Source organism: Podospora pseudopauciseta, chromosome 3 (assembly GCF_035222475.1).
Source record: "Podospora pseudopauciseta strain CBS 411.78 chromosome 3, whole genome shotgun sequence".
Classification (NCBI taxonomy): domain Eukaryota; kingdom Fungi; phylum Ascomycota; class Sordariomycetes; order Sordariales; family Podosporaceae; genus Podospora; species Podospora pseudopauciseta.
In genome coordinates this window covers 3,875,143-3,899,806 of record NC_085893.1, presented here as the reverse complement: position 1 = coordinate 3,899,806, position 24,664 = coordinate 3,875,143, and the positions used below count along the sequence as shown (strand labels likewise).

The 24,664-nt window shown below is 50.4% G+C and overlaps 5 protein-coding genes across 5 annotated transcripts; 1 reads left to right on the top strand and 4 right to left on the bottom strand.

Annotated features, from left to right (window-relative positions):
- Positions 1–130: 130 nt before the first annotated feature.
- Positions 131–1,438, top strand: QC763_311160 (uncharacterized protein; the record flags this gene model as incomplete). The annotated part of the gene is made up of 1 exon (XM_062911571.1): positions 131–1,438. The coding sequence occupies one exon, from the start codon at positions 131–133 to the stop codon at positions 1,436–1,438; it is 1,308 nt and encodes a 435-aa protein (XP_062767591.1).
- On the bottom strand, positions 1,435–4,100 carry BIO2 (biotin synthase; the record flags this gene model as incomplete). The annotated part of the gene is made up of 2 exons (XM_062911572.1): positions 2,407–4,100; positions 1,435–2,340 (listed from the first exon to the last, which is right to left on the bottom strand). Exons 1-2 carry the CDS (start codon positions 2,731–2,733, stop codon positions 1,435–1,437), a joined length of 1,233 nt encoding a protein of 410 aa, XP_062767590.1. The 5' UTR covers positions 2,734–4,100.
- Positions 4,101–11,755: 7,655 nt separating this feature from the next.
- On the bottom strand, positions 11,756–11,848 carry QC763_0059250 (uncharacterized protein; the record flags this gene model as incomplete). Its single annotated transcript, XM_062905831.1, has 1 exon — positions 11,756–11,848. One exon carries the CDS (start codon positions 11,846–11,848, stop codon positions 11,756–11,758), a length of 93 nt encoding a protein of 30 aa, XP_062767589.1.
- A 1,935-nt stretch (positions 11,849–13,783) lies between these two features.
- On the bottom strand, positions 13,784–14,524 carry GT2_1 (Type 2 glycosyltransferase; the record flags this gene model as incomplete). The annotated part of the gene is made up of 3 exons (XM_062905830.1): positions 13,784–14,291; positions 14,357–14,415; positions 14,489–14,524. 3 exons carry the CDS (start codon positions 14,522–14,524, stop codon positions 13,784–13,786), a joined length of 603 nt encoding a protein of 200 aa, XP_062767588.1.
- A 248-nt stretch (positions 14,525–14,772) lies between these two features.
- QC763_0059230 (uncharacterized protein) lies at positions 14,773–15,379 on the bottom strand (the record flags this gene model as incomplete). Its single annotated transcript, XM_062905829.1, has 2 exons — positions 14,773–15,235; positions 15,306–15,379. The coding sequence occupies 2 exons, from the start codon at positions 15,377–15,379 to the stop codon at positions 14,773–14,775; spliced, it is 537 nt and encodes a 178-aa protein (XP_062767587.1).
- Positions 15,380–24,664: the final 9,285 nt, after the last annotated feature.

Below are 24,664 nucleotides of genomic sequence, written 5' to 3'. Positions count from 1 at the left end.
GCCTTTTACCGAGATCGGACGGCATTTTTTCGGTTGCAATTGTCATAACATAATTATACTTTTGTGCAAGATGGATCTCGAAACGGCGAAACAACCATCCAACTTCAACACCGTAAGAAATCCAGTCGCCATGTCACAAGTCAACCAACTCGATGCCTCCCTCAATAAACACCTGGATCGCCGCAAGGCCCGCGACATGTTCCGCAGCCTGACCCTCGTCCCTCCCGGCACAGCAGACTTCTCCTCAAACGCATACCTCTCCCTGTCTGCTCAGCCATCAGTCAAACAAACGTTTTTGTCACGACTTCAAGACGCCGCACACGCCAACACCCCATCTCTCCTCGGCTCAGGAGGCTCCCGTCTCCTCGATGGAAACTCACCCAAGGCAGAAGCGCTCGAGAAAACCCTCGCCGCCTTTCACAGCGCCCCTGCTTCCCTACTCTTCAACTCAGCCATGGACGCCAACGTGGGACTCTTCAGCTGTGTCCCGCAGCCAGACGATGTTGTCCTGTACGACGAGCTGGTTCACGCTAGTATCCACGACGGGATGCGTCTCAGCCGAGCTGCCGAAAAGTTATCGTTTGCGCACAGCACAGTCTGGAGCACCGAGGAGAATGTGGAGCACGGAAAAGGGAAGCCCGAGTCGCTGGAAACGGTCTTGGTGGGCCTTCTCAGCAGACCAGGTGGGCATCTCTTTAAGTCCGGGGAGAGAAACGTTTTTATTTCCGTTGAGGGTGTCTACAGCATGGATGGGGATGTTTGTCCCCTGAAAGACATTACAAACTGTGTGGAACGTTGGCTGCCAAAAGGAAACGGACTTGTTATCGTCGATGAGGCTCACTCGTTAGGGGTTTTTGGGGAAAGAGGCCAAGGTCTAGTGTCCGAACTGGGCCTCGAGGATCGAGTGTGGGCGAGGGTGATGGGGTTTGGCAAAGCGATGGGCTGTTCGGGCGGGCTCATCTTGTGTTCTGACATCACCCGATCATACTTGATCAACTATGCTCGCACGCTCATCTACACGACTGCCATGGCGCTTCCGTCTCTGATCAGTATCGAGGTCGCTTACGAATTCATGATGAGTGGCGGAGCTGAGCCACTGGTTCATCGCCTCAGAAATCTCGTCAAGAACGCCCACTGCTTATTGATGGAGATGTACGAGAGATTGAAACCTCCATCACATTTACTTCGCGTCAGCTTGGTTGAGCCAAAATCCTCCATTATCCCGGTATTTACCGATCATCCACGCAGCCTAGCGGGTTACTGTCAACAGAACGGATTCATGGTGCGCCCTATTGTCTCTCCAACGGTGCCCAAGGGAACAGAGAGGATACGTCTATGCCTTCACGCTGCCAACACTGTAGATGAGGCTGTCGGGATAGTGTCAGCAATAGAATCATGGGTAGTTTCTCAGATGAATGTTTCAAAGTCGAGACTCTAGCTAGCTGGCGCCGCCGACTTTGCAAAGCTCTTCATCGGCTGCAAGCCCCAACGTTCAAACAATACAGCATCATCATCCCATCCGTTGCACTCTGTCGTGAGCATCTTTTCTCCCGTAAAGACAGCATTGGCTCCAGCCATGAAGCACATGGCTTGTTGCTCCTCCGTCATTGTCTTGCGGCCCGCGGCGATACGAATAATGGTAGCCGGCATGATGATTCTCGCCGCGGCAATGGTGCGCAGCATGCTGGTGAAGTCAATCGGCTTTCTGTCACCCAGTGGCGTGCCCTTGATGGGGACCAGCGCATTCACTGGGAAACTCTCCGGGTGGCTCGGCAGCGTGGCAGCGGTATGCAGCAATCCAATCCTGTCCTTGTCGGTCTCGCCCAGACCCAGAATACCCCCCGAGCAGACGTTGATCCCAGCATCGCGAACATGGCCCAGGGTAGCGAGACGCTCGTCGTAGGTACGGGTCGAGATGATGCTAGGGTAGAACTCGCGGCTCGTGTCGAGGTTGTGGTTGTAGGCTGTGAGACCAGCCTCGCGGAGCTCCTTGGCCTGTTCGGCATCGATCATGCCCAGCGTCACGCACACCTCCATTCCCATGGCCCGCACTCCCGACACCATCTCTTTCACATTGCGCAGACTGTTGTTGCGGCCACGCATGTCGCGCCAGGCGGCTCCCATGCAGAAGCGTGTGCTGCCATTGGCCTTGGCTATACGGGCGGCTTCAAGGACTGTCTCGACGGTTTCGACACGCTTGGCTTGCAGGCCGGTGCCTTTTTGGTAGCGAGTCGACTGGGCGCAGTAGGAACAATCCTCGCTGCAGCCTCCTGTCTTGATGTTCATGAGGGTGCAGAGCTGGACTTCGGACGGGTTATGGAATCGACGGTGGACTTGGGCCTGCATTCATTTGATGCCGGGAATTAGTGACAGCTTTGAGCACACGGATCGAGCCATGTATCTCACCGCTTGGAATGCAAGTTCCATCAGGGGCTGGTGGTAGATGGCCGCCGTCTCCTCCTTTGACCAGGTATATCTCGGCGCGGCGGCGGCAACGGCATCCCGCAGAACCTGTCTCGCCCACTGTTGATGCTCGACATTATCCTGGATAGATGCTACATCCTGATCGTTTGCGTTTGCTGTTGCGTCTGCGTTAGTTGTGGATTGTTGTCGGCGGTGACCGAGTGTCGTCAGCCAGCGACTCGAAGCTCCGACTATCGGAGTTTGCCCCCCCAACCCAGTTGGAAATGGAGGGCGGCGAAGGAGGGCTCTGGCAGACGACCGGGCCAGCATTGATGCTCTCAGAGTTGACGTTTGCTGGGATACCTAGTGAAAGCAATATGCTTCAGGCATCTGATCGCCTCAGTGTATCGTGCAAGGTGAAGGCCCGCCAACCTATGATGACATATTCTCAACCGTTGATTCGCGATAAGGGCTACTCGACAATCTGTGTAGTAAAAACGCCTCATGCAACGGCGGATTGGCGATGTCGTACAGTTGAGCGGGGTCGACCCTCGTGTCGTCGGCATTATCTTTCCTTCAAAATTGGTAACAATGCCGCGACAACCCGGATACCTATGACTAACAACCGAGTTCTTACGTTTCAGGGCCGCGGTTGAGAAAAAGAAGCAAGCGAGATTGAGAACCCACAAACTCTGCTTGCCGTTGTTGAGCATTCTCGGTATCTTCCGTGGGTGGCGTGAGGGGAGTGGGGGGCGACCACCGGCCAAAACTCAAAGAAGGTCCGCTCCGGGCCGGCTGCCAGAATTGTCCTTATACTGTATCGTTGTCACTATAGTATTGTACTGTAAGATATCCTGTTTGCCAAGTTTCTTCAGGCATCCACAAACTGTCGTCGCCCATCGTATGCCAAGGTTCTTGAAAATGGATATCTGACTGGACTCCTGGAGCGTAAGGCGGGACTATATCTCTCACGCATGTAAGAGGTCAAGACTTGGTGAGTCCTGATCAGGAGTGTTAGTCAGAAGGTGGCCATCGTCCACTCCCTCTACCACTACAGTACCACAGGATTGCAGAATGCAGACATGCGTGGTTAACAACTTCTCGGGATGATTCACTGGTCCAATCCAGTTTCCCCTGGCCTCAGCTGCCAGTCCCAGTTTATAGAAAATACCGGTCATTATGATCCAGGCCATCGCTCACCACACTTATAACAAGTCCACGAAAATAACAAAATTAATGGTATCACCAAACTCAAACCACTTCAAATACCTAAGCTTCTCCGATTCCAAAATTTCCGCCGGATTCAATCCGCTTTCGAACGCTACACCTTATATGCAACCCAGTGTCAGGTCCTGAGTTGCACTATAACGCAGATAGACTGATACTGTATTGCCATATCCCAGTTTACATGTATTGTGACACCCATTAGGATACACGAACGCGTCCTTGCTGAACTGGACTTGCCCTGGCCACTGTTACTAAATCTGGAAGATTAAGGAGGATATCTTACAAGCTGATGCACCGCAGACGAGGGGTTTGTTGAGGAAGAAGGCCCGCTAGGAGATGGGAGCACAATGTAGACCATTACTGTGGTAATGTACCGTAGTGCTAGGCGGCTCCGGCTGGGGTGCTGTTTGTGTATAATTCCAAAGGCCGAGACCCATACCTGCGTGGAAAACTTAGCTGGACAGGGAATCTAAAGACTGCACTCTCCTTCGGGAGGCGGAGCATCGACTCGAAGCATACGTCCTACCTAGAAAGGTATGGAAGCGAGCCGCCCCTACTTATCTCGTGACAACGTGCCGTAGTGTCACAGTTAAGCCAGCGGGCAGGTTGAAGAGTATGCGGGGCACAGGACGTGCCCAGCCAACCGTTAAAGGAACCAATGGGAGGTGGAGCGCCTGGGAGCGCTAGGAGCGTGGTGATCAAAGTGATCCTAAGGTGACGGGAGTGATCCAGGATCACGCTTGGCATGGTGGTCCAGGTGATCCACTGGGATATATATACGGAGGAACTGGCCGGTGTAGATAGACAGTTCCGCAGTATGCAATACAAGTCACATTCGTTGGTGTCACACGTCAACGGACCAACCGGCCACACCACGGCCCAACTGCAATCTACCTGCACGCCATGAGCCAGTGGTTGGAAGTGAGGCAGGCAATCAAGGGCCTCGCGGCTATCAAAGGAAAGGTATTGGTCAACTGGTTATATTAAAGGCCTTGGCAGTGGCCTGAGGGTACTGACCACTTGATGATGGATAAAGACGCGTCCTCTGGACCTGTTTGTATTCCTAGATCTTCTTCTTCATCAAGCTCTTCGAGGCCATTGAAGGTTATTAGCTGAATTGAACCACGGTTCCAAGCCCTGATATGCAGCCCTTGTCACAGTTGGTATCTTGATTATTGTGATTGAGACAAGCCATTGTTGTACACTGTTTAGCTGCACCGAACCAGGATTGTTCAGAAGCGCCTTCGACTACTATCCCTTTCAGAGGTTTTGGATAGGGGTTCGTCATATGTTGTATATTCACTTTAACTCTGTCACGGATAAGTTGATGGCTACCTTACCACCACCATGGCCGACCACATGAACGTTCAGATGGAGGGCGTTACTGCCATGCCGCCCACCACGGGACATACCACCGCATCGGAAATTACCACCGAGGAGTCCAAGGTGCTGTTCGCAGCCAGCAGACTCAAGGAAGTGTTTGGAGAGCACAATGAGGCAAGGCGTGCGCAGGAGAAGCTCGCAAGCCTGCGCCAGACACGCTCAGCAGCCGACTACGCGGTTAGGTTCAAGATCGACAGCCTACGCAGCAAAATCAACGATAATGGGTTGATGTTGCTTTTCTACAACGGCCTCAAGGAAGAAGTAAAAGATGAGTTATGTATGGAGTCGAGACCCGACACTATCGACAAGTATATCGCCATGGCCATACGTATCGACGATAGGCAGTTCCAGCGTCGCACGGAGAAGAGAGGCAATACGCGGGGTCACTACGGCAACAACCGTTCCAACGATAAGCGCAAACGGCAATACCCCAGTACTAGCTACTCCAGCACTACCCACGCAGGTCCTATAGAGGTCGACGCTTTTCAGCAACACAGGCCTCAGGGCTGGGGCCAGGGCAGGAACAACCTCAAGTGTTTTAACTGTGGGAAGACAGGACACTTTAAGAAGGACTGTCGGGCACCCAAGCAACTTAAGTGGAAGAAGGAGGCTGCGGTAGCAACCATATCGTAAGGGGTAAAGGTTATGAAGATCGTAGCCGTCAGCTACAAGGAAGAATGTGGGAGGTATTGCTCACGGCGGATTATTCAAGCAGGTTGCTTCAGGGCTTCGGCCCTGAGGCCTACTTATTGGTGAAGGATAAGGAAGGCTTTTGCTCTCCGGAGCTGCTTGTAAAAGTATCTAAGAATATCACTAACTATTACACATCTCTGCGGACGTACAACAGGTTAAAAGTCCCTTTTAAGCTTCTCTAATCAGTATTTCGATAATTTCATCACTGTTCTAACTAGTAGTACCGTCCGGTAGAGGATCCTATCGTCTCTAATCGTCCTTTTTCGTTACCTTCGTTCTGCCAGCTTTTAGAGGGTATTTCCGACCGTAATAAAATCGATAACCGAGTTTATGTCACACCATGAACAATATCGGAATCTGGACATGGACGATTTCCATTTCCGTTCTGGGACCTGAGCAGTCGCCGCTTTAACCTGAGCAGAAGTGGAGATCTCCTGAGCAGGGGGGACAAGAGCCTGAGCAGGCCCTGAGCACGGTGAGCAAGGCCCTAAGCATGGTGAGCAAGGTCCTGAGCAGGGTGAGCAAACCCCGAGCACGGTGAGCAAGGCCCTGAGCATGGTGAGCAAGATCCTGAGCACGGTGAGCAAACCCCGAGCATGGTGAGCAAACCCCGAGCAGGCCCTGAGCACCTTTAGTGCTGCAGGGGGGTTTTGGTGGAAGTTGCTAAAGAATAACCTGGGGTGCACTAACAAATATTCCGCTTAGGGTAACACTTATTACTGAGTTAGTCTTAATCAGGTAAGTCTTCTCCCGTTCCTGCATCGGGATCACCGAAACCTTGGGTTATTCCTAACTTGATTGAGCACTGTATGGAAGATCACATTTTCTGGTCATACGAAAAGCCAGAAACGGCCTTTTCATTTTGCCTGTGTAGGCAGCGATCTTGATTACATTAAAAGCCATTTATGGCTTCAGTAGCAGCGATTTCTTATGTTGCCTATGTCAAAATGGAAAAGCTGTTTCTGGTTCCAGCAAAGGAGACCATCCCACGCTTCCAGATTCTTACAGCAAGCTCTGAGAGTCACTTTTGGCGCTGACTCCTTGCAGGGAAACCGGGAGCTTGGCTTTGCAAGGCTACCTGGTAATGGCAGATTACAATCATATCTAGCATCCTTGCTGCTTTGCCCGGGGAGCCATTTCTGGCTTGAGCCAAGACAGCAGACAAATGGAGCGTGCTCCCACTGTAACGGGCCGAGCCTTGGCATGGACCTCGACATTCCAACACCAGAACCTTCCATCAGCGCGCACTGGCCAACGCGCTTAGCCAACTCAAAGGCTCAGAACCAGAAGCTGGTTTTGAACGCGGCTGTAACACACCATTGGTAACATGCTGACTCACGTGCCGTGGTTATAAGCTCAGAGTATTATGCGCCAACTTATCCCGCCCACCATGACAGATCAGCTGCGGCCGAGCGTGGCGTGCTCTTCCTCCACCAACAAAACGAAGACAACTCCAGCGCGGAGGAAACAGGTGCGCCCGTAGCAGTCGCCCCAACAGCGCCGGAGAACACCTTTGTGCAGCGATCCCTCGAAAGTTTACCAGGGAAGGGAGCAGAGGAAGTAGCCGGGACTGGGAGGTCTGATCAGCCAAAGTCCCCAGAACCCTTGAGCGCCCTCCTGACGCCTGGCCATACACCACCTCACGCAGCGTTGTTGATCGGGACACCAACCCTGGGCATCAAACCATCTGAAATGGTAGCCCAGTAAGCTTCAGAAGCCGGATACGACTTCAGAAGAATACGAAACCGTCACGGACCATGGGAGGCATCCTTCGTGGCCGGAAGACAAGCCATCGGGCAAAATGGCACAAGCAAGCGGCAGATTCGCAAGCAAGCCAGCAAATTCACAGAGTTCGAGTGCCCTAGCAGTGATGAGGCAGCCAAACCCCACATTCACGGAGCAGAGCCCACAGAGAAAATTCACAGGCGCCAGCTACCAGACCCTCCAAAGAACTACAAGCAGTTAGAAGCTCACCCTCACAGAGATCTTTTCCTAGCAGCTATTCGGGACCACCTCCAAAGTCACAAGGAGATGAAGTCGTGGGAGCAGGTCGACCAAGACAGGGCTGCTGGCCACCAAGTCCTCGGTAGTATGTGGGTATTTACTTACAAGCTCAACAAGCACGGTTTTCTCTAGAAAGCAAAAGCGAGGCTAGTGGTAAGAGGAGACCAACAAGCCAAAACGGTCATGGAGAACACATACGCCGCCACTTTGGCTGGAAAGTCGTTCCGGACCTTGGTCTCCATTGCGGCACGGTTCGACCTGGAGATGCTCCAGTACGACGTTGTCAATGCCTTCGTTCACACTGACCTACCATACGCCATATACATGAGGATTCCCCCAGGAGCAGGAAGAACACCAGGCAAAGTCTTACTCTTGAAGAAAGCACTGTACGGTTTGAAATAATCTCCTCTCCTGTGGCAAAAGAGCTTCACCAGCGTGCTCTCCACGCTCGGGCATGTAGCCGTCCCTCACGAACCCTGCTGCTACTTGAACGATGGAGTCATTATCTTCTTCTACGTTGACGATATAGCCATTACCTTCCCCGCAAGGAAGCTAGACCTGGTGAATGAACTGGTCCAGGGACTACAGGAGCATTTCGCTCTGCAAGGAGGTGAGACACTGCAGTGGTTCCTGGGCATGGAGGTGCTGAGGGACAGGGAGAAGCGTCTTGTCTGGCTCTCTCAGTCCGAGTACATTGGTAAGCTCTCCCGATTCATCACCAAACCATTACGAAAAACACCCAGAACACCCATGACGGAAAACAAGCTTGTCGCCCACGAAGGACTGGCTACCTACGCAGAGGTGGTACGGTATCAGAAGCTGGTGGGGTCTCTGCTCTACGCAGCAGTCATCAGTCGACCCGATATTGCCTTTGCAGTTTCCAAATTAGCCAGGTTCAACATGAATCCAAGCAGCGACCACCAGGAAGCAGCGGAGAGAGCACTCTCCTACTTACTAACCACAAGTACTTACGCCTTACGGCTGGGGGGTGGTGACCGATTTGAAGCCTTCTCCGACGCTTCGTTCGCAGACAATGTTGCCGATCGCAAGAGCTCCCAAGCTTACGTGATGAGGCTGTTCGGCGGGGTAGTCGGTTGGAGAGCCAACAAGCAGGATACGGTCACTACCTCCACCACTGAAGCAGAGCTTTTGGCGTTGTCACAGGCCACCAAGGAGGCCATGTACGAGATCCGGTTGATACGAGAATTGGGTGTGGAATTGGATGACGACAAAGGGATCAGAGTGTGGTGTGACAACGCCCAGACAATACGGCTCGTGACCGCAGATATCAACACCTTACAGACCAAACTGAGGCATGTGGACATTCACAACCACTGGCTCCGCGAAAAGCAGCAGAAGAAGGAGATCTCCGTGGAATATTTGGCCACAGGAGAGATGCTGGCTGACGGCCTCACCAAGGCTCTCACGGAGGAAAAGTTCACCAGATTCAAGGATTCGGTAGGGGTACAGGATGTGAAGGATCTCATCGAAAAGCGCAGGGTCAGAGAGATGGATTTAGAGCCGCTAGGAGAATGGTTTGGAGAGGAAGACGACGATAGACTCACCGAAACCCAGGAGCCAAGGCTCGCAAGCCAGAAGAACAGCAAGGACATGGAGGATCTACAGGATGATGGATACAGCTCGGAACCCATGGATTTGTCGGAATAATAGGAATCAACTGGCAAGGAGGAAATCGGAATCAGGGCACCCAACGGCCTCGGGCAAGGCGTTGGCTGGGGGGTGTGTTGAATTAGTCGGGAGACCCACTGTTAAGGAAATTAATATCTTGGCAGTGGGATTCAGGTCACCAGGTTCGAAGGCGGCCAGCTACCTGGACCTTTCTCCCTAGGACAAGCAACCAATTGACTAAGTTTGAACCCCATACCGTTGTTTGACATTATCCATTCAAACAACCCTTCGCCCGCCATCTTCGCTCACCATAACCCGCGTCACCATGGCGGCTCGGTTACATCCTCACCAGTCCTTGGAGGGTATAATCGACTTTTGCGAAGCCGGCCCCATTTTCGAATCTGATTTAGGAAGAGCTTCAATGCGGCCATAGTTCTTGAATCCACAAATAAGTGCTGTATTTCAACAGGAGGCTCTTGAATGATGCCAACAAGTGAGGGCCGTTGTCTTCGTGTGTAAGATCGAGAGCTAGTCGGTACTGCTTCTTTATGTCCTCGCGTGCTAAGGCATATCTAATTTTAAAAACCCTTCAACCCGCTCGTCGTTATCGCCTTTAAAATATTCGTCGCACAATTTAGCGGCCCACCTCTCTATTATTTGTAGCGAGTGGGTAAGACAGAGGCCGGCTCCAGACAACCCTCCAGATGTCTGGTACTAAACAGCCTTAATGTTTAGGCGTTTGGCTGGATGTAGCTTATACCACAGTTTATATTAGAGTGATTTGAGTATATCTTTAATTCTCGATTTACTGCTTAGGTCTAACTCAGGATCACAGTCCCAAACAATTATCTATTTACCCTTCCTAGGAGCGTTACTTATAAAGGTAATAACGTAAGTATACTAATCTCGGGTATACTGCTAATCGTAGGTCCCGGTTTTCGGGTCGTATATATTATTTAATACCTAGTTAACTATATAATCGGTATAGAGTGCTACCTAAACGTTTTTACTACCCTTTTTCGCAATCTCGAACCCTTTTAAGGTATCTACCGCTTTCCAATCTTCCTTATCGGTCTAGCTAAACCATTCCTTCCAGTTACGTCGTATTTAAGCGCTCCTAAAAACTAAAATAAGCGGGTATATATATATCTCCTTTAGACGAATGGTTTCTAAAAAGGCCGTTATTTTATTAAAGAATATATAGGAAGTGGTCTAAAAGGGAAGAAATAACCGGCGGTTTTCGCTAACGATCCTATATAGAATTCCGAGTAAGTAAAGATTAAGGTCGTTCCGTCGAGTTTTCTTCTATAGCTCTTTAAAGTAGGTTATTATATTAGGAGTTATATTTAGAATTATTTTCTAGTTAGTTAGAAGATAGTTAATCGCGTGGTTAGGTAGGATAACTCACCGATATAGGGTTCACAGCGAGCCAAGCTCGGAACACCCCGTTTTCGGTATCGATAATCTCGACCATATCTAGCTTAATAATAGGACAGAATTCGCATAAATTATTAAAAGACATATTACCTAATTCCTGCTCGGTGAAATTCTTAATCGCCAAGGCTTTCGATGTCGGCTGGTTTTTGGCATTTGGGTCTTGCCAACACTCGTCGGTTGCGTCGGAGGTTCTGCTGAAGGGTAACTGCCAGCGTGCTATTGTTAGTTTTACAATAGCGTGACGTAAAAGGGATGTAGTGTACCTGAGGCTCCTCCAGCGGCGAGCTTGATTTGCCAGAGCGTGTATAGACCATGAGGGTCGTGAGAGTAAAGACAAAGGGGAAAAGGCAAATGGGGAGAAAGACAAATGGGGGAAGACATGGAAGAAAGTGGGGAAGGCGGAGGAAGCCCCTTTAATGTATATCCAATCTTGTGATTTATGTCTTTTACCATCTTGCATATCAAAGCACACCGCTTGTGCATACTCAAGTCTAGACTGCGTTAGGGCTGACATGGGGTTCTAGGCTGTCGGGACCAGGCTTAGCTACTTCGAGACGCGCTAGCTTGCCCCATGTACTATGTAATGACAGAAGAGAGGACCCTCTTGGAACTTGTCAAACAACGGTATGGGGTTCAAACTTAGTCAATTGGTTGCTTGTCTTGGGGAGAAAGGTCCCCAGAGGATCTGGCCAACGCCCTCAAGCTCTTTCCCGAACATGCAATATTGTGTCTCGCCGGGATGCCGACATCACCCATAGTTCTTGTTTTGGCCTTGCATACGAGAACAATGTTAGATACGCTCGGCGATCTCAGAGTTATGAGTACTAACAGTTTGGATATTAAGCGGCGGGAGGCATGGTTTTAGGGGGGCCGCGGCGTTGCGCCGAGGTTCGGCAGGGAGGCTGCTGCCTGGTAGGAGGTGCCTCCCTTACCCGTCTCTTAATATCATCCTTTAAGATCTCCAATCCATGCTCATTCGTTATTTCATTGGTAAGAGGCTCGGAATGCTCAAAGTCGATAGCAACGACCCTCTGATCAACACGTAGAAAGTTGTGGAGCCTTGGATCACCATGAAGTTGCAAGCCAGCAAGAACCATCGGTACGTTCAAAGGCGAACTACAATCTCAAGCACGCCCTTCAATCGAAGATGGCTCGCACGAACACCGACAATGCCAACGGTGTTTCCCTCACCGACGAATTCTTCCGCGATCGGAAAGATTGGCCAACATGGTCTAAAACCCTGGTTTGGATTCTTCGTACCAACGACGCCTCACATCACGTCAATATGAAGAATCTCGCCAATGAAGGCGCACCACCTGCTCTCACGCCTCCTGGCCCTCATGCAGATCCAATCTACTTCCTTGGAACCACCTCACGGCCACGCCTAACAGCCTTGCCAGCCCTCGAGGATGGATCGATTCCGGAAAGAACCACATGCACCAGAGCTGAGTTCTACGCTGCGTCGACACAGCAAGAGAAACAGACCTTCGAATCCATGCACGCCAACCTTCAGAAGGACTATCGCCGTGAGAACGCCAACATCAACAAAGTGATCGAGTGGATCAGCAGCCGTGTAGAGAAGACAGTCTATTACGGAGTGCCTCCCCGGGCCACACTTCACGAGATTGTCAGTCATCTCTACCATTATGCCGCAGTAGACAGCCAGTACGAGAAGGATCGCGCCATAGCCGAATACGACAAAGTTTTGACTCTCGCCGGTCGCTCTACAGGCCAAGAAGCATGGTACGCACGATGGACCGAAGCCTACAATACTGTCAGTCTTGTGGCGCCTGAAGAAGTGGCCGGTATTCGTGGAATTCGTCGCTTTTTGGCCGCCGCCAAGCACTACAACGCACAATATTGTTCCATCGCGCTCTTCCAAGCCGAGCAGGACCACTACACCAAGGTCGACCCCAAATCGGTACTTCAATACGCAGAGATCTTCCGCCACACCACGGAACACGGATCCGACGATGCCGCCAAGTTTGTGGGCAATGTCTTCCAAGGCAAGGATAAGGATGGCAACGAAGCTCGCGAGAAGTGTGTTTGCGGCATGATCAAACACAAACCAGTCAATTGCTACGCCGCCCGGTCTATCCTTCTCGGAGAAGATCACAAAGTCAACCCCAAGCGCCTCGAGGAAACCAGGAAGAACCTTGAAGGGAACAAGTGGGCATGGCTAGTGAAACATCTAAACGGAGGGAAACCTGCAACCAACGTCAACAGTAGCGACAAGTCGCGATACCCCGCACCAAGTGCTCTGGTCGGAGCGATCCTGCCAGCCTTCGCACCGAAAGGAAGCATCTCCGCCACACACTCGCGCCGCCACCGTTACGCTGATTCCACCATATGGGATACTGGGGCCACGACCCACGTGGTCAACTCTCGCGATCTCTTTGTCAAAGGTAGCTACACAAAAGCCGCACACGATGACTGGATTAGTGTTGGAGATTCTACCATACAGGTATACGGCAGAGGTAAACGGATCATGGAAAGGTTGTGCCACGGACCGAACGGCCACAACACCTTGGATCTTACGCTCGAAGACGTCGCTTTTATTCCAAATTTCCATGTCAATATAATCTCTGGAACTCTCATGCGCAAATCGGACCTATGGTTGTGCGGGCTGGATAACACAATCCGTTGGGGATCGCTGGAGGAGTCCACTGTTATTATCAATCTCCATCTTACCGAAGATCTTCAATTCGCTGAATACAAGCCTATTACTTCTTTCTATGTGCCGCTCCCACTGCCCACAAGCAACGATGGAACGATCGCTTTGCCGCCTGGCCAAACCGTTAATTTGGTGATACGTCGTGTCTTCCAACGATCAAAAGAACGCGTTGCCGTTCGAGCCGACTCAGAAGAACTCTGGCACCTTCGCGCAGGCCACATCAACGCCAAAGCACTGCAACACCTTGTCAGCAACACACAGGGTGTAAAGATCACCGGTATCAAGATGTCAGATTGCACTGCCTGTAGTGTTGCCAAGGCTAAAAGTTACAACTCATCCGATCAGATGCCCTGCATCTTTTTCAAACCCGCTGAACTTGTGCTTCTGCGCCAGCGAGGATGCCCGACGGGCCTGTGAGGTAGATGTGTGCCGTACGGACTCAACAAGGTCTGGTCCGACCGGCATGGCCATCGCTTGACTGCGGATGGGCTTCTCCTGGAGGCGGAACTGGTTGTGCTCGTCGCCATCCTCACGACTGCCCCACGATGTCTGCTTGAGCGTGAACAACGCATACAGCTTGATAAATCCGTGGAACCAGCCGAACAGAATAGACACGGGCAGGAACATGATATCACTCGGATTCCTGCGAAACAACCCAACCAGTTTTACCACCTTCGTGAAGCAAAACATGAATATTTCTGCAGCGAGTAGGATATAGCGGTTCTTGAGCTCCCAGTTCTCCGTCGCCCACCAGCACGAGAAGAGCAGAAGGGGATCGACGACAAAGGCAAGCGAAGTAAACGTTGCGATATGAAGCGCATATGTGCACCAAAGTTGCTGACTATTGTTGTGGGGGGCTTGAGTTAGTTTAGGACGTAAAGAGATAAAAGGGGGGTGTTGTCATACGTAAGCACGTGTCTTTCATGCACAAGACTGGTCCAGTTGCTCCTCCAATTGCTTCTCGCCTAGCGGGAACATTAATATAAAAATTTGAACCCGTTTTTAAGCGTCGGCTCAATTTCGCACTCATTTTCGTACTAGATCCACGTCTTCCATCTCTACGCCACGAGCCATCGTGTCATATAGTTATCGTCGTCCGCATTTAAGATATACCTGCCCCATTTTTCGTTTTTGAACCCTCCCAAAAAGTCGTAACTCTTAAGAATCTCGGTTCGATAGGCGCCGGTGCGTCCCGACATGCAAGAGGTTCCGCCGTCGATATTGTGGGTCGCTGAGATTTCAAAATTCCTCCTCTCGATATAGGCCGCTCCGAGCCAATTGAAGATGCGCGTTGTCAAATCGCCATCCACGCGCTTCACCCTCTAGCATGTTCCCACTCCACCCATCCTGTTGTTCTCAAACGAGGCCAAAAGCCAGGGCATAAGGGTCGAAGGCCATTCTACGTCGTCGTCGGCCATAACCGTGATGGGAGTCTGAACATGATCTCCCTCGAGTGCCCTGCACACTTGAAGCCGCTTGTTGGCCTTATCAACGTGCAAAACTTCGATCACCGTCGGATGCGTGCTGCTCACCCCACGGAGAGCCGAAGAAGCCTTCTCCAACGCATCATGCTTGTCCCAGGTGGTGACCAAAACTAGTTTGGCCGGTCTGCAGGCGAGAATGCTCTCCAGAGACGGCTGAAACTCTTGGGGCCGATTGTGAATGGTGGGGACGATAACCGTGACGTCGTTCGAGGTGTATCTTGGTTTCTCCCAATTCGGAACTATAGATTTGTACGTCCAGTGACTGATGCAGTGAACAATAAGGCGGACATAACGATGAAGCCTGGAAACCAACTTTGTCAGCTATTGGAATCTTCTTCAGAAAAAGTTTGCGAGGTGACATGTGAATATACCAGATGATTGTGTGGAAAACAGCCCAGAGCTTCACAGACCAGAGGAAATCTAGCCGCGGAATTATAAGATCCATAAGCTAAGACATACTGGTTTCGAGCGAGTAAGGTCCGGACTGCTCCTCTTATCAGTCCAGCCTCAGTCAGTTGGCACAAGGATAACTTACCGGTGAGTTCGGAGGAGGTTGGCGCTTCGACCAATCGAAAGATATCGCGGAAGAGAGAATTACGAGGATAACTTAGGATGCAGAGAATATTTCGAGGATGTTAGGGGTAGAAGTAGGGGAGGGGCGTTAGAGCATATCAAACATGGCAGCCGGGCTTTCACGCTGCCGATACAACAGAACGAAGCCATTGACCACTAGAACGCCGTGAGCACTCAGCCAGGTCAGAATCCAGCGACCAAAACTGGCTAGACGTCTGCTGGCATGGATCGCGAGCCGATACAGATCGTTGTGCCTCTTTCGTGGAGCGATCTCTGCGAACCAACGTGCATGATTCAACATCTTGACTGGATCGTCTTGGCTGATGGTAAGCTTTCCCCTGTCTGAGAAGTTGCGGCAGGTCCTATGGCCGTGCATCTCGCATACCTCACTAAGCCGTGAGGATCTCCGCGATGTGCATGATTTGGCCTCTTGACCGGGCCGCCTCGGCAAGTAAGATAAGCTCCCCTCTTCTAGACCTGTTGACAAGGGCCATTGAATGCACCAAATGCACCAAATGCACTAAGCACTACTGTGGACCGGATGCACTGGGGACCTTGAACCTTGGGACCGCAGCAAGCACTGAGGAATCTACATTCGCAATCTTGGTAGCATTCAGTCAAGGACTGTGACCTTCGAACGGGCGAAGGCGATAATGTATTCCAGTTCCATATACCCATGTCTCCATCCAACGCACCAGTTCCTGGCCGGCTCAGTTACTTCCACCCGGGTTGCACGGAGTGCATTCGCGGCCTTCGGGAGTTTTTCCGCCGTTGCACTTGTTTGGACATTGAGATTCGGGCATCGTTGCTTGCTGTTTCTAAGCCGCACTTCTGAAACAGTCAGTTGCATATCTAATGAAATGGTGGAAGGGGCCATACTTCGATGTTTAGGTGCGAGGATTTTTTGTGGTGTATGACTTGGGAGAATTGGGTAGGGTGGCAAGCAGCGGGTAGAATTTATGGTGAGAATTTAACACAGTTAAATTTCTGTTTAATTGAATATCAGAGAGGGCAGCCAGTACGGCCCCTCTCCCTTGCCGCCAACCGGAGGAGGTAGAAACTTCTCGAAATGACGCAAAGTTGTCCCACGCAGGAAATTGATAAGCACCATCAGGCCACGTATTTTCTTCACTCTTGAGGGCAGGACCAGACTTATGGCTTCGTTAAGCTCTGAAGATGCTTGTTTTATCGATAACTTTATTTTATAAATTGATACCTGTTGAGATATGTCGTCGGCAGGCTAGTTGTATGCCTTCCAGGTAGGTCGGAAGCAATTACCTGAAGACTCTGCGGTTCTTGGACTGCGAGGTACGACGGTGTGAGGTGGCACCGAAGGAAGGCAAGTATAGGGAACTATGCCCTGCAAAAGACAAAGAAGTAGGGAACTATGCCCTGGAAGAAAGTGTGGTAAACTAGTATATTGACTTTGACTGTTTGACTTGAACTTAAGAAAGAAAAAAACTATTCCAAGTACACTGGGAGGGGAGACTTTTATAGGCATCCAAGACCTCTTTTTCCTCCTTATCAATCCCCACAACTTCTACCGGTTCAGTTAGCCACAGTGGCTTGTATGAAAACTTTGTAGTTCCTTGTGACCGCTGTGGGCGTTATGGGCGCTGTGGCTTGAAGCCTTTGAGTGCTGTAAGCCACGAGAAAGAACATACTGTAAAATCCACAAAAAAGTGCTGTATTTTAACAGAAATAATTTTTATATACATTACTATTCGCTAGGGGGGTCGTGTGACGAACCCCTATCCAGAACCTCTGAAAGGGACATTGGTTGAAGGCACTTCTGAACAATCGGTTCGGTACAGCTAAATAGTGTACAACAATGGCTTGTCTCTATCACAATAGTCTGAATACTAACGATTGTGACTTGTATTGCATACTGCGGAATTGTCTATCTACGCCAGCCAGTTCCTCCGTATATATAGACCTTGAGACCCTGAAGTGCTCGTCGTGCTATGCCTTCGATCACCCCGAGCATCTTGCATCCTGCAGAGTGCTCGTGGGTCTTGGCGCCATAGCACTCTCTGGCCGGCCCCAATTGGCTGTCTCCTGACTTCCCTAATGATTGGCTGGGGACGTCCTGCGCCCCACATACTGCGCGGCCTGCCGTTGGGTTAACTGTGACAGGTCGTTACTACCCTTATATATTTTATTTTTTTCAATATTTAAGCTTTAGAGAAAAGCTTATTACTATAGACTCAGTTTTAGTATAAATACTAGCGTCGCTAGAGCTTTAAAACCTTAAGCGCTTTACTTATATACTATATAGATCCTAAAATCCGTAATTAATAAAATATAATACGTATTTATAGATTTTATAGTATTTTTCTATGTGATTTCCAGTACTTACACTACTAGTGAAATGGTGAGAAAACACACAAACCAACCACAACACCACAAATATACCCTCAACAGGGTCTCTGAATGAACACACCTGCGTGACAGTGACTCGCTCGCAGGCCGCACTCCACATAGGACAAAGAAAAGACTCTATGGGCTCGCAGGCCACATAATAAGCACCTGATCGGCCTGATCAGAGGGCCAGAATTGCCTGCACGCGTGCAAGGCACAAAAATATGAAGAAATAAAAGTCGATGTCCTGTCTAAAATAGAATGTCCGAAGCAGACCGCTTATATACATGACCCCTGAACCCCCGAATCCTCCGAGAGCCCCACTTCCTTACTCAAACCCTCAGGCCTGTGGCCGCACCCCAAACTACTAGCAGTACTTACGGTTAGAAACCGCAGCTCTTATAGCGAGCTAGAGTTTTTTGCTACAGCTACCACAGTAAGCCACAGCTCTGTTATGTAACGGTCTCAAGGTAGTATTTTGCAACTAGCTAGGCTACTCTACGAGTACACTGAACTTGAAGAAGAAAAAGAAAAGAGAAAGAGAAGGTTTGACAACATGAGCCTCTAATATGGCTGAGCGTGTTGGCCAGTGCGCGGTGATAGAAGGTTCTGGAATAGTGGTCTGTGCGTTCTGGGAATAGCTTCATCAGGGCCGAGGGTTGCCGAGGTCCCTGCCAGGGCTCAGCCCGTTACATTCTATCTCCAAACGGCAGGAAGAGACTGGGAAGATGATCCAACGATCTAGGAGATGGATCATTGGCGACCTTAGGATCAATGCCAAGACCCAATGATCCGTTTCTGGCTTTAGCAAAGGCTGAGATATCATGTCATGATCCTAGCGCTGCCTTAGGCTTAATGGTTTGCGTTACAATTATGTGGAAGCTGTTTTTGGTTCTGCAAGGGGCAGAAGTTTCTTTTTATAATATTTGTCAAGCCGACTGGCTATGCTCCAAAAATGGCTCTGCTTCAAAAATGGCTCTGCTGCAAAAATGGCTCTGCTTTAAAAATGGCTCTTGGAATCAAACAGACTGTCACGGTTCTGGAAGACAGTGGGGCCACGAGGACCAATCAAGACTGGACCGCGCCATCGAGCGGGGCTCACGGTCCAGGAGATCAGACGGACCAATAAGATGGGGACCGGGGACCGCGGCGGGGCTCACGGTCCACGGTCCAGTATCGGCCAATACGGAGCGGACCGAGGACCGTATACAAGACGACGGTCCACGGTCCACAGGTCTATATATACGGAGGAACTGGCTGGCGTAGATAGACAGTTCCGCAGTATGCAATTCAAGTTGTATTCACGGCATCTAGTGTTTACATCGAGACATCTTGTTGTGCACTGTTTAGCTGCACCGAACCAGGATTATTCAGAAGTGCCTTCAACCGATATCCCTTTCAGAGGTTCTGGATAGGGGTTCGTCACACAGACCCACTCAAAAGGTAGCATTCGATGGCTAGCGGCTCCGTAAGGTAAGTATAAACTAGCGTAAAGATGTAATCTTATATGCCTAATTAAGTTAGAAATTATCTAATAGCTAATGGGTGGCTTGTAAATAATAGGATATTAGAGAGCCCATACCTACCTACTCCTCCACCACGCATTTTATCTACATATACGAGGCCCGTAAGGGATCTATCCCAGCGGCATATTATCGAAGACAGTTATATTAAAAAGGCCTTGATGCCTTCGGCGCTTGGTTCAAACAGGTCTGTAAAGACAGAAGTATCTTCTTCACTCAAGCTACGTGCCGTCAGAGTGGTTAAGAAGATAAGACGAACTGGTACCCAGTTAAATAGTAGGTTTATCGTTAACGATTTTGAATTTATACATAAAGTTATTAGGTGCTAGCTATCCTCGGTCTTAACCCACGTATTTAACTTCTCAGTACTGTTTCTTGTAGCTAGGTAACTAAGACCAAGACACTTAATAGAGAGGGTCACGCCTAGAGCTACCTAATAAAGCTTTTGCTTCCTCCCACTGGCCAAGACCAAAATAGGTAGCTGCCAGATTCCCCATGCCCGTGAGCGTATCAGGATGCTCTCGGCCAAATGCTCTCTCTCTAATCTCCAAAACCTTTATCTCAAGCTTCTTCGCCTCCTCCCACTGGCCAAAATCGGCATAAGTTCTTGCCAGATTACCCATGCCTGTAAGCGTATCAGGGTGCTCTTGTCCAAGTGTCCTCTCACTGACCTCCAACACTTTAATCTGAAGCTTCTTGGCCTCCTCCCACTGGCCAAGACCAAAATAGGTAGCTGCCAGATTCCCCATGCCCGTGAGCGTATTAGGATGCTCTCGGCCGAATGTCCTCTCGCTGACCTCCAACACATTAATCTGAAGCTTCTTGGCCTCCTCCCACTGGCCAAGATCAGCATAGGTAGCTGCTAGATTCGCCTTGCTTGTAAGGGTACCAGGATGCTCTTGTCCAAGTGTCCTCTCGCTGACCTCCAACACTTTAATCTGAAGCTTCTTGGCCTCCTCCCACTGGCCAAGACCAAAATAGGTAGCTGCCAGATTCCCCATGCCCGTGAGCGTATCAGGATGCTCTCGGCCAAATGCTCTCTCTCTAATCTCCAAAACCTTTATCTCAAGCTTCTTCGCCTCCTCCCACTGGCCAAAATCGGCATAAGTTCTTGCCAGATTACCCATGCCTGTAAGCGTATCAGGGTGCTCTTGTCCAAGTGTCCTCTCACTGACCTCCAACACTTTAATCTGAAGCTTCTTGGCCTCTTCCCACTGGCCAAGATCAGCATAGGTAGCTGCCAGATTCGCCTTGCTTATAAGGGTACCAGGATGCTCCTGTCCAAATGTCCTCTCGCTAACCTCCAACACTTTGATCTGAAGCTTCTTGGCCTCCTCCCACTGGCCAAGATCGGCATAGGTCCTTGCCAGATTCCCCATGCCTGTAAGCGTATCAGGGTGCTCTTGTCCAAGTGTCCTCTCGCTGACCTCCAACACTTTAATCTGAAGCTTCTTGGCCTCCTCCCACTGGCCAAGATCAGCATAGGTAGCTGCTAGATTCGCCTTGCTTGTAAGGGTACCAGGATGCTCTTGTCCAAGTGTCCTCTCGCTGACCTCCAACACATTAATCTGAAGCTTCTTGGCCTCCTCCCACTGGCCAAGACCAGAACAGGTAGCTGCCAGATTCGCCATGCTTGTAAGCGTATCAGGATTCTCTTGGCCAAGTGTCCTCTCTCTGGCCTCCAACACTTTGATCTGAAGTTTCTTGGCCTCCTCCCACTGGCCAAGATCAGCATAGGTTCTTGCTAGATTCCCCATGCCTGTAAGCGTATCAGGATGCTCTCGGCCAAATGCTCTCTCTCTAATCTCCAAAACCTTTATCTCAAGCTTCTTCGCCTCCTCCCACTGGCCAAAATCGGCATAAGTTCTTGCCAGATTACCCATGCCTGTAAGCGTATCAGGATGCCCTTGGCCAAGAGTCCTATCGCTGACCTCCAACACTTTGATCTGAAGCTCCTTGGCCTCCTCCCACTGGCCAAGATCAGCATGGGTAGCTGCCAGATTCGCCATGCTTGTAAGGGTAACAGGATGCTCCTGTCCAAATGTCCTCTCGCTGATCTCTAACACTTTGATCTGAAGCTTCTTGGCCTCCTCCCACTGGCTAAGACCAAAATAGGTAGCTGCCAGATTCGCCATGCTTATAAGCGTATCAAGATGCTCTTGGCCAAGTGTCCTCTCTCTCACCTCCAACACTTTGATATCAAGCTTCTTGGCCTCCTCCGACTGGCCAAGATCAAAATAAGTTCTGGCCAGATTCGCCATGCTTCTAAGGGTATCAAGGTGCTCTTGTCCAAGTATCCTCTCGCTGACCTCCAACACTTTGATCTGAAGCTTCTTGGCCTCTTTCCAACGGCCTTGATAATACAAAATGGAAGAGAGTATATGCTTAAGATGCAATACTATCCGGTTCTCGGCTCCTTGAACATGCGTTACACGTTCGATATCTTTCCTTGTTGTTCGTTCTGCTATGTTCAGGACCTCATCCTCACCATAGTAATTGGCAAGAGCAATCAGCCCGTCATGACCGCTCTCGGCCAGGCTGCCATACAACCTGCCCATGTCATCTTCCTGCTCGGATTCCAGCGCCATCTTCAACTGGGCGCGGGCCTCTTCAGCGTCATCTGCGAAAGACGTGTGCGGTTCGTCATTGTCATGGCATCCGAATCCAAGGTAGTAGCAGAATGATAGCTGGTTGCGGAGAGCGTTTGTTGGGTGGCCCGTTACCACTTCTTCTAGTTCTCGACGTATATAGGATCGAAGGCGGTAGTCTGAGACATAGAAGGATCGAATCGAGTTAAAAAGCTACGAAAGTCAGATAGATATAAATACATATCAGTTATCGTTCTTACTTTGAAGCTATCACTACTTAGGGATAATATCTCCACGGGTCCATGAACTGCTGGTTGTATTCTAGCATAATGGTCAGCAAAGTCAACGGCCACAGCAAGTACGCAAGGACTCTTACGAGATATTTATGTGTTTGAGTGAGTGTTGCATGTCGACATCTCGTACTGTCGGATCGCTGACCAGACATCCGCAGAAGTAGTTTTGCAGCATGGCTTTCGTCTCGTCGTCGAACCCTGCCTCTGCTATCACCAACTGGTTTGCGAACCATACTAAAGAATCCTTCTTTTTGAGGTTGTCGAGAAGTTTCAACGCTTGTTCTTCGCCTCTGCAGGCATGGAGGGGACTTTTCAACTGTGCTGCCTCGGGAAGCGGTCGGATTCCCGAGAGGGACTTTTCGAACAGAAGCCACAGGCAAAGTAGGCCGAAGGAGAAGACGTCCGTCTTCAAAGCCTGTGCAGGCGTAAACTCGTGATACTCGTCGAATTCTGGCGCATGCCATGGCCAAGACCAATGGAGCACGAGACGGGTATCGTCCCGGGCATATCGAGTGGAGAAACCGAAGTCGGCAACCTTGCCAGTAAATGAACCATCTTCAGCTCGGAATACGAGTACATTTTGTGGCTTAATGTCCCCGTGAATGATATCTAACAAAGGCAAGGTTTAGCCCTGTCTTGCAGGTTTTTTATAGGTACTTACTTACTATTGGATTGCATGTGTGCTATGGCCTCGCCAACCTGTAGACAGATCTTCAGGCGGTCTGTGATGCTAAGCTCCCGCCCTACGGGCAATCTTGCGAAGTGATATAGATCCTCGAAATGCGACTTTTCAAAGACAAAAACCGGCCACACTGTCTCGTCGTTTGCAGACTGAAGGGCTGTTGCTTCCGCGCGGTCCTGCGTCTTGGGGGACACATCCCAGCATATACCCTGCAATTCCAAGACGTTGGGGTGGCTTCGGACGGCTGGGTGCCAAAGCACCGTCATCTCGTTGATACAACGTCGCAAAATTTCTTCCTTAGGTGTTTTGAGCTTGTCTCTGTCTGACACACGCTTGAAGGCGAGTGTCGTCTGCAGATTCATTAAGGCCTGGCTGATCTGGCTCGTGCCTCCTTCACCCAGCGATGGCCTTTTCGGTTGCCACATCATCTGCAAGAAAGGCACTCCCAGCTTCTGTGCTGCAGCGAGGAACGTGATGAAGTTGCATGGCACCGGTGCCGTTTTCTGCACTGGAGAGGTGCTAGAGAAGAGGCGAGGCCTGTCAAACGTAGAGTCGGTGGCAAACGACATGATGAGTCGTCCATTCAAGCCGTGGACAAAGTTCCTGGAAAAAAAACATAAACAGAGATGCGGTCTTGCGTCCAGTCTATATCAGAGCATAGAAAAGTCGGTGCTTCTATGGAAGTTTGGAGCGTATACTGTTTGGTGCGCTGGAATGTAAGACAGTGAGCCGCCCATGGAGCCTTCCGGGTCCTCTGCAGCCACGGAAGGGAAAAAAGCGTGCAATACCCTCGAATTGAGGCTCTGCGGAGGCTATGCCGAGACAAGGGCCGATTGGTGCCTAACACTCCCTTACTTTGGGTAGCACGACTGAGTCTGCTGCATTGCACACGAAACGCCCCATGACCCAAGCGTCTTTGCCAAGGATATCAGGCATCAAACACACCACTGTTTGAGTATGGCACGTCGAATACTCTCAAAACCGCAAAAAAAAAAAAACAAAGACGTACCTTGTGTGTACGGTACACTCCGCGCGCAGTTTGACGGAGAGGGCTTACGGTGCATGTGTTTGACTGCACATTTTAGGGCGTGATCGGTCAACCTCCAAACTGGATCGAAATATCAGCTATACTTCTAGACCACTTCAAACCCGGCACTTGCCGCTTGCAACTAGTCTTAGGGCCTGATTGGATGCACTTGCTTTTGGCTAACATCAAGCTCACTTCAGAATATTCGGCCGATCAGAGCCTCATGGTCTGCCTCTGACCTGTTGTATGCCTTGGCACTGCAGTCCCACTTCCACACCAGCCGGCCAAATAGAGCCCACCGTTCTACTGAGTACCACACCACCAGCTGAGAAAAGCATCCAAACGGGCCCCCTTTTGCATGCAGGTGGCCTTGGCCTGGCCTTGAAAAGGCGAAGAGAAGGCCTGAGCCACTGATTCTAATATTAAGGCTACTTGTCTAGGTACCGCGGTAGCTGCGCCTCATGGCGGGTCTAGTCCTGCGCACGAAATCTAAACGCCAATCGCCTGCCGAGGCGCGACAGTGGGGAACATGCACTTTCTTCGGGCGAGACCTGCCTAAGGTACCCTACGTGCTCCTGCTCATTGGCAGTGCAGCGGACCCACTCTTCAGAACCGCCGGACATTTCACAATAAGATCATTCAGGCCACTTCTAACATTGAGACAGGAGAAATGGAACAGCTGA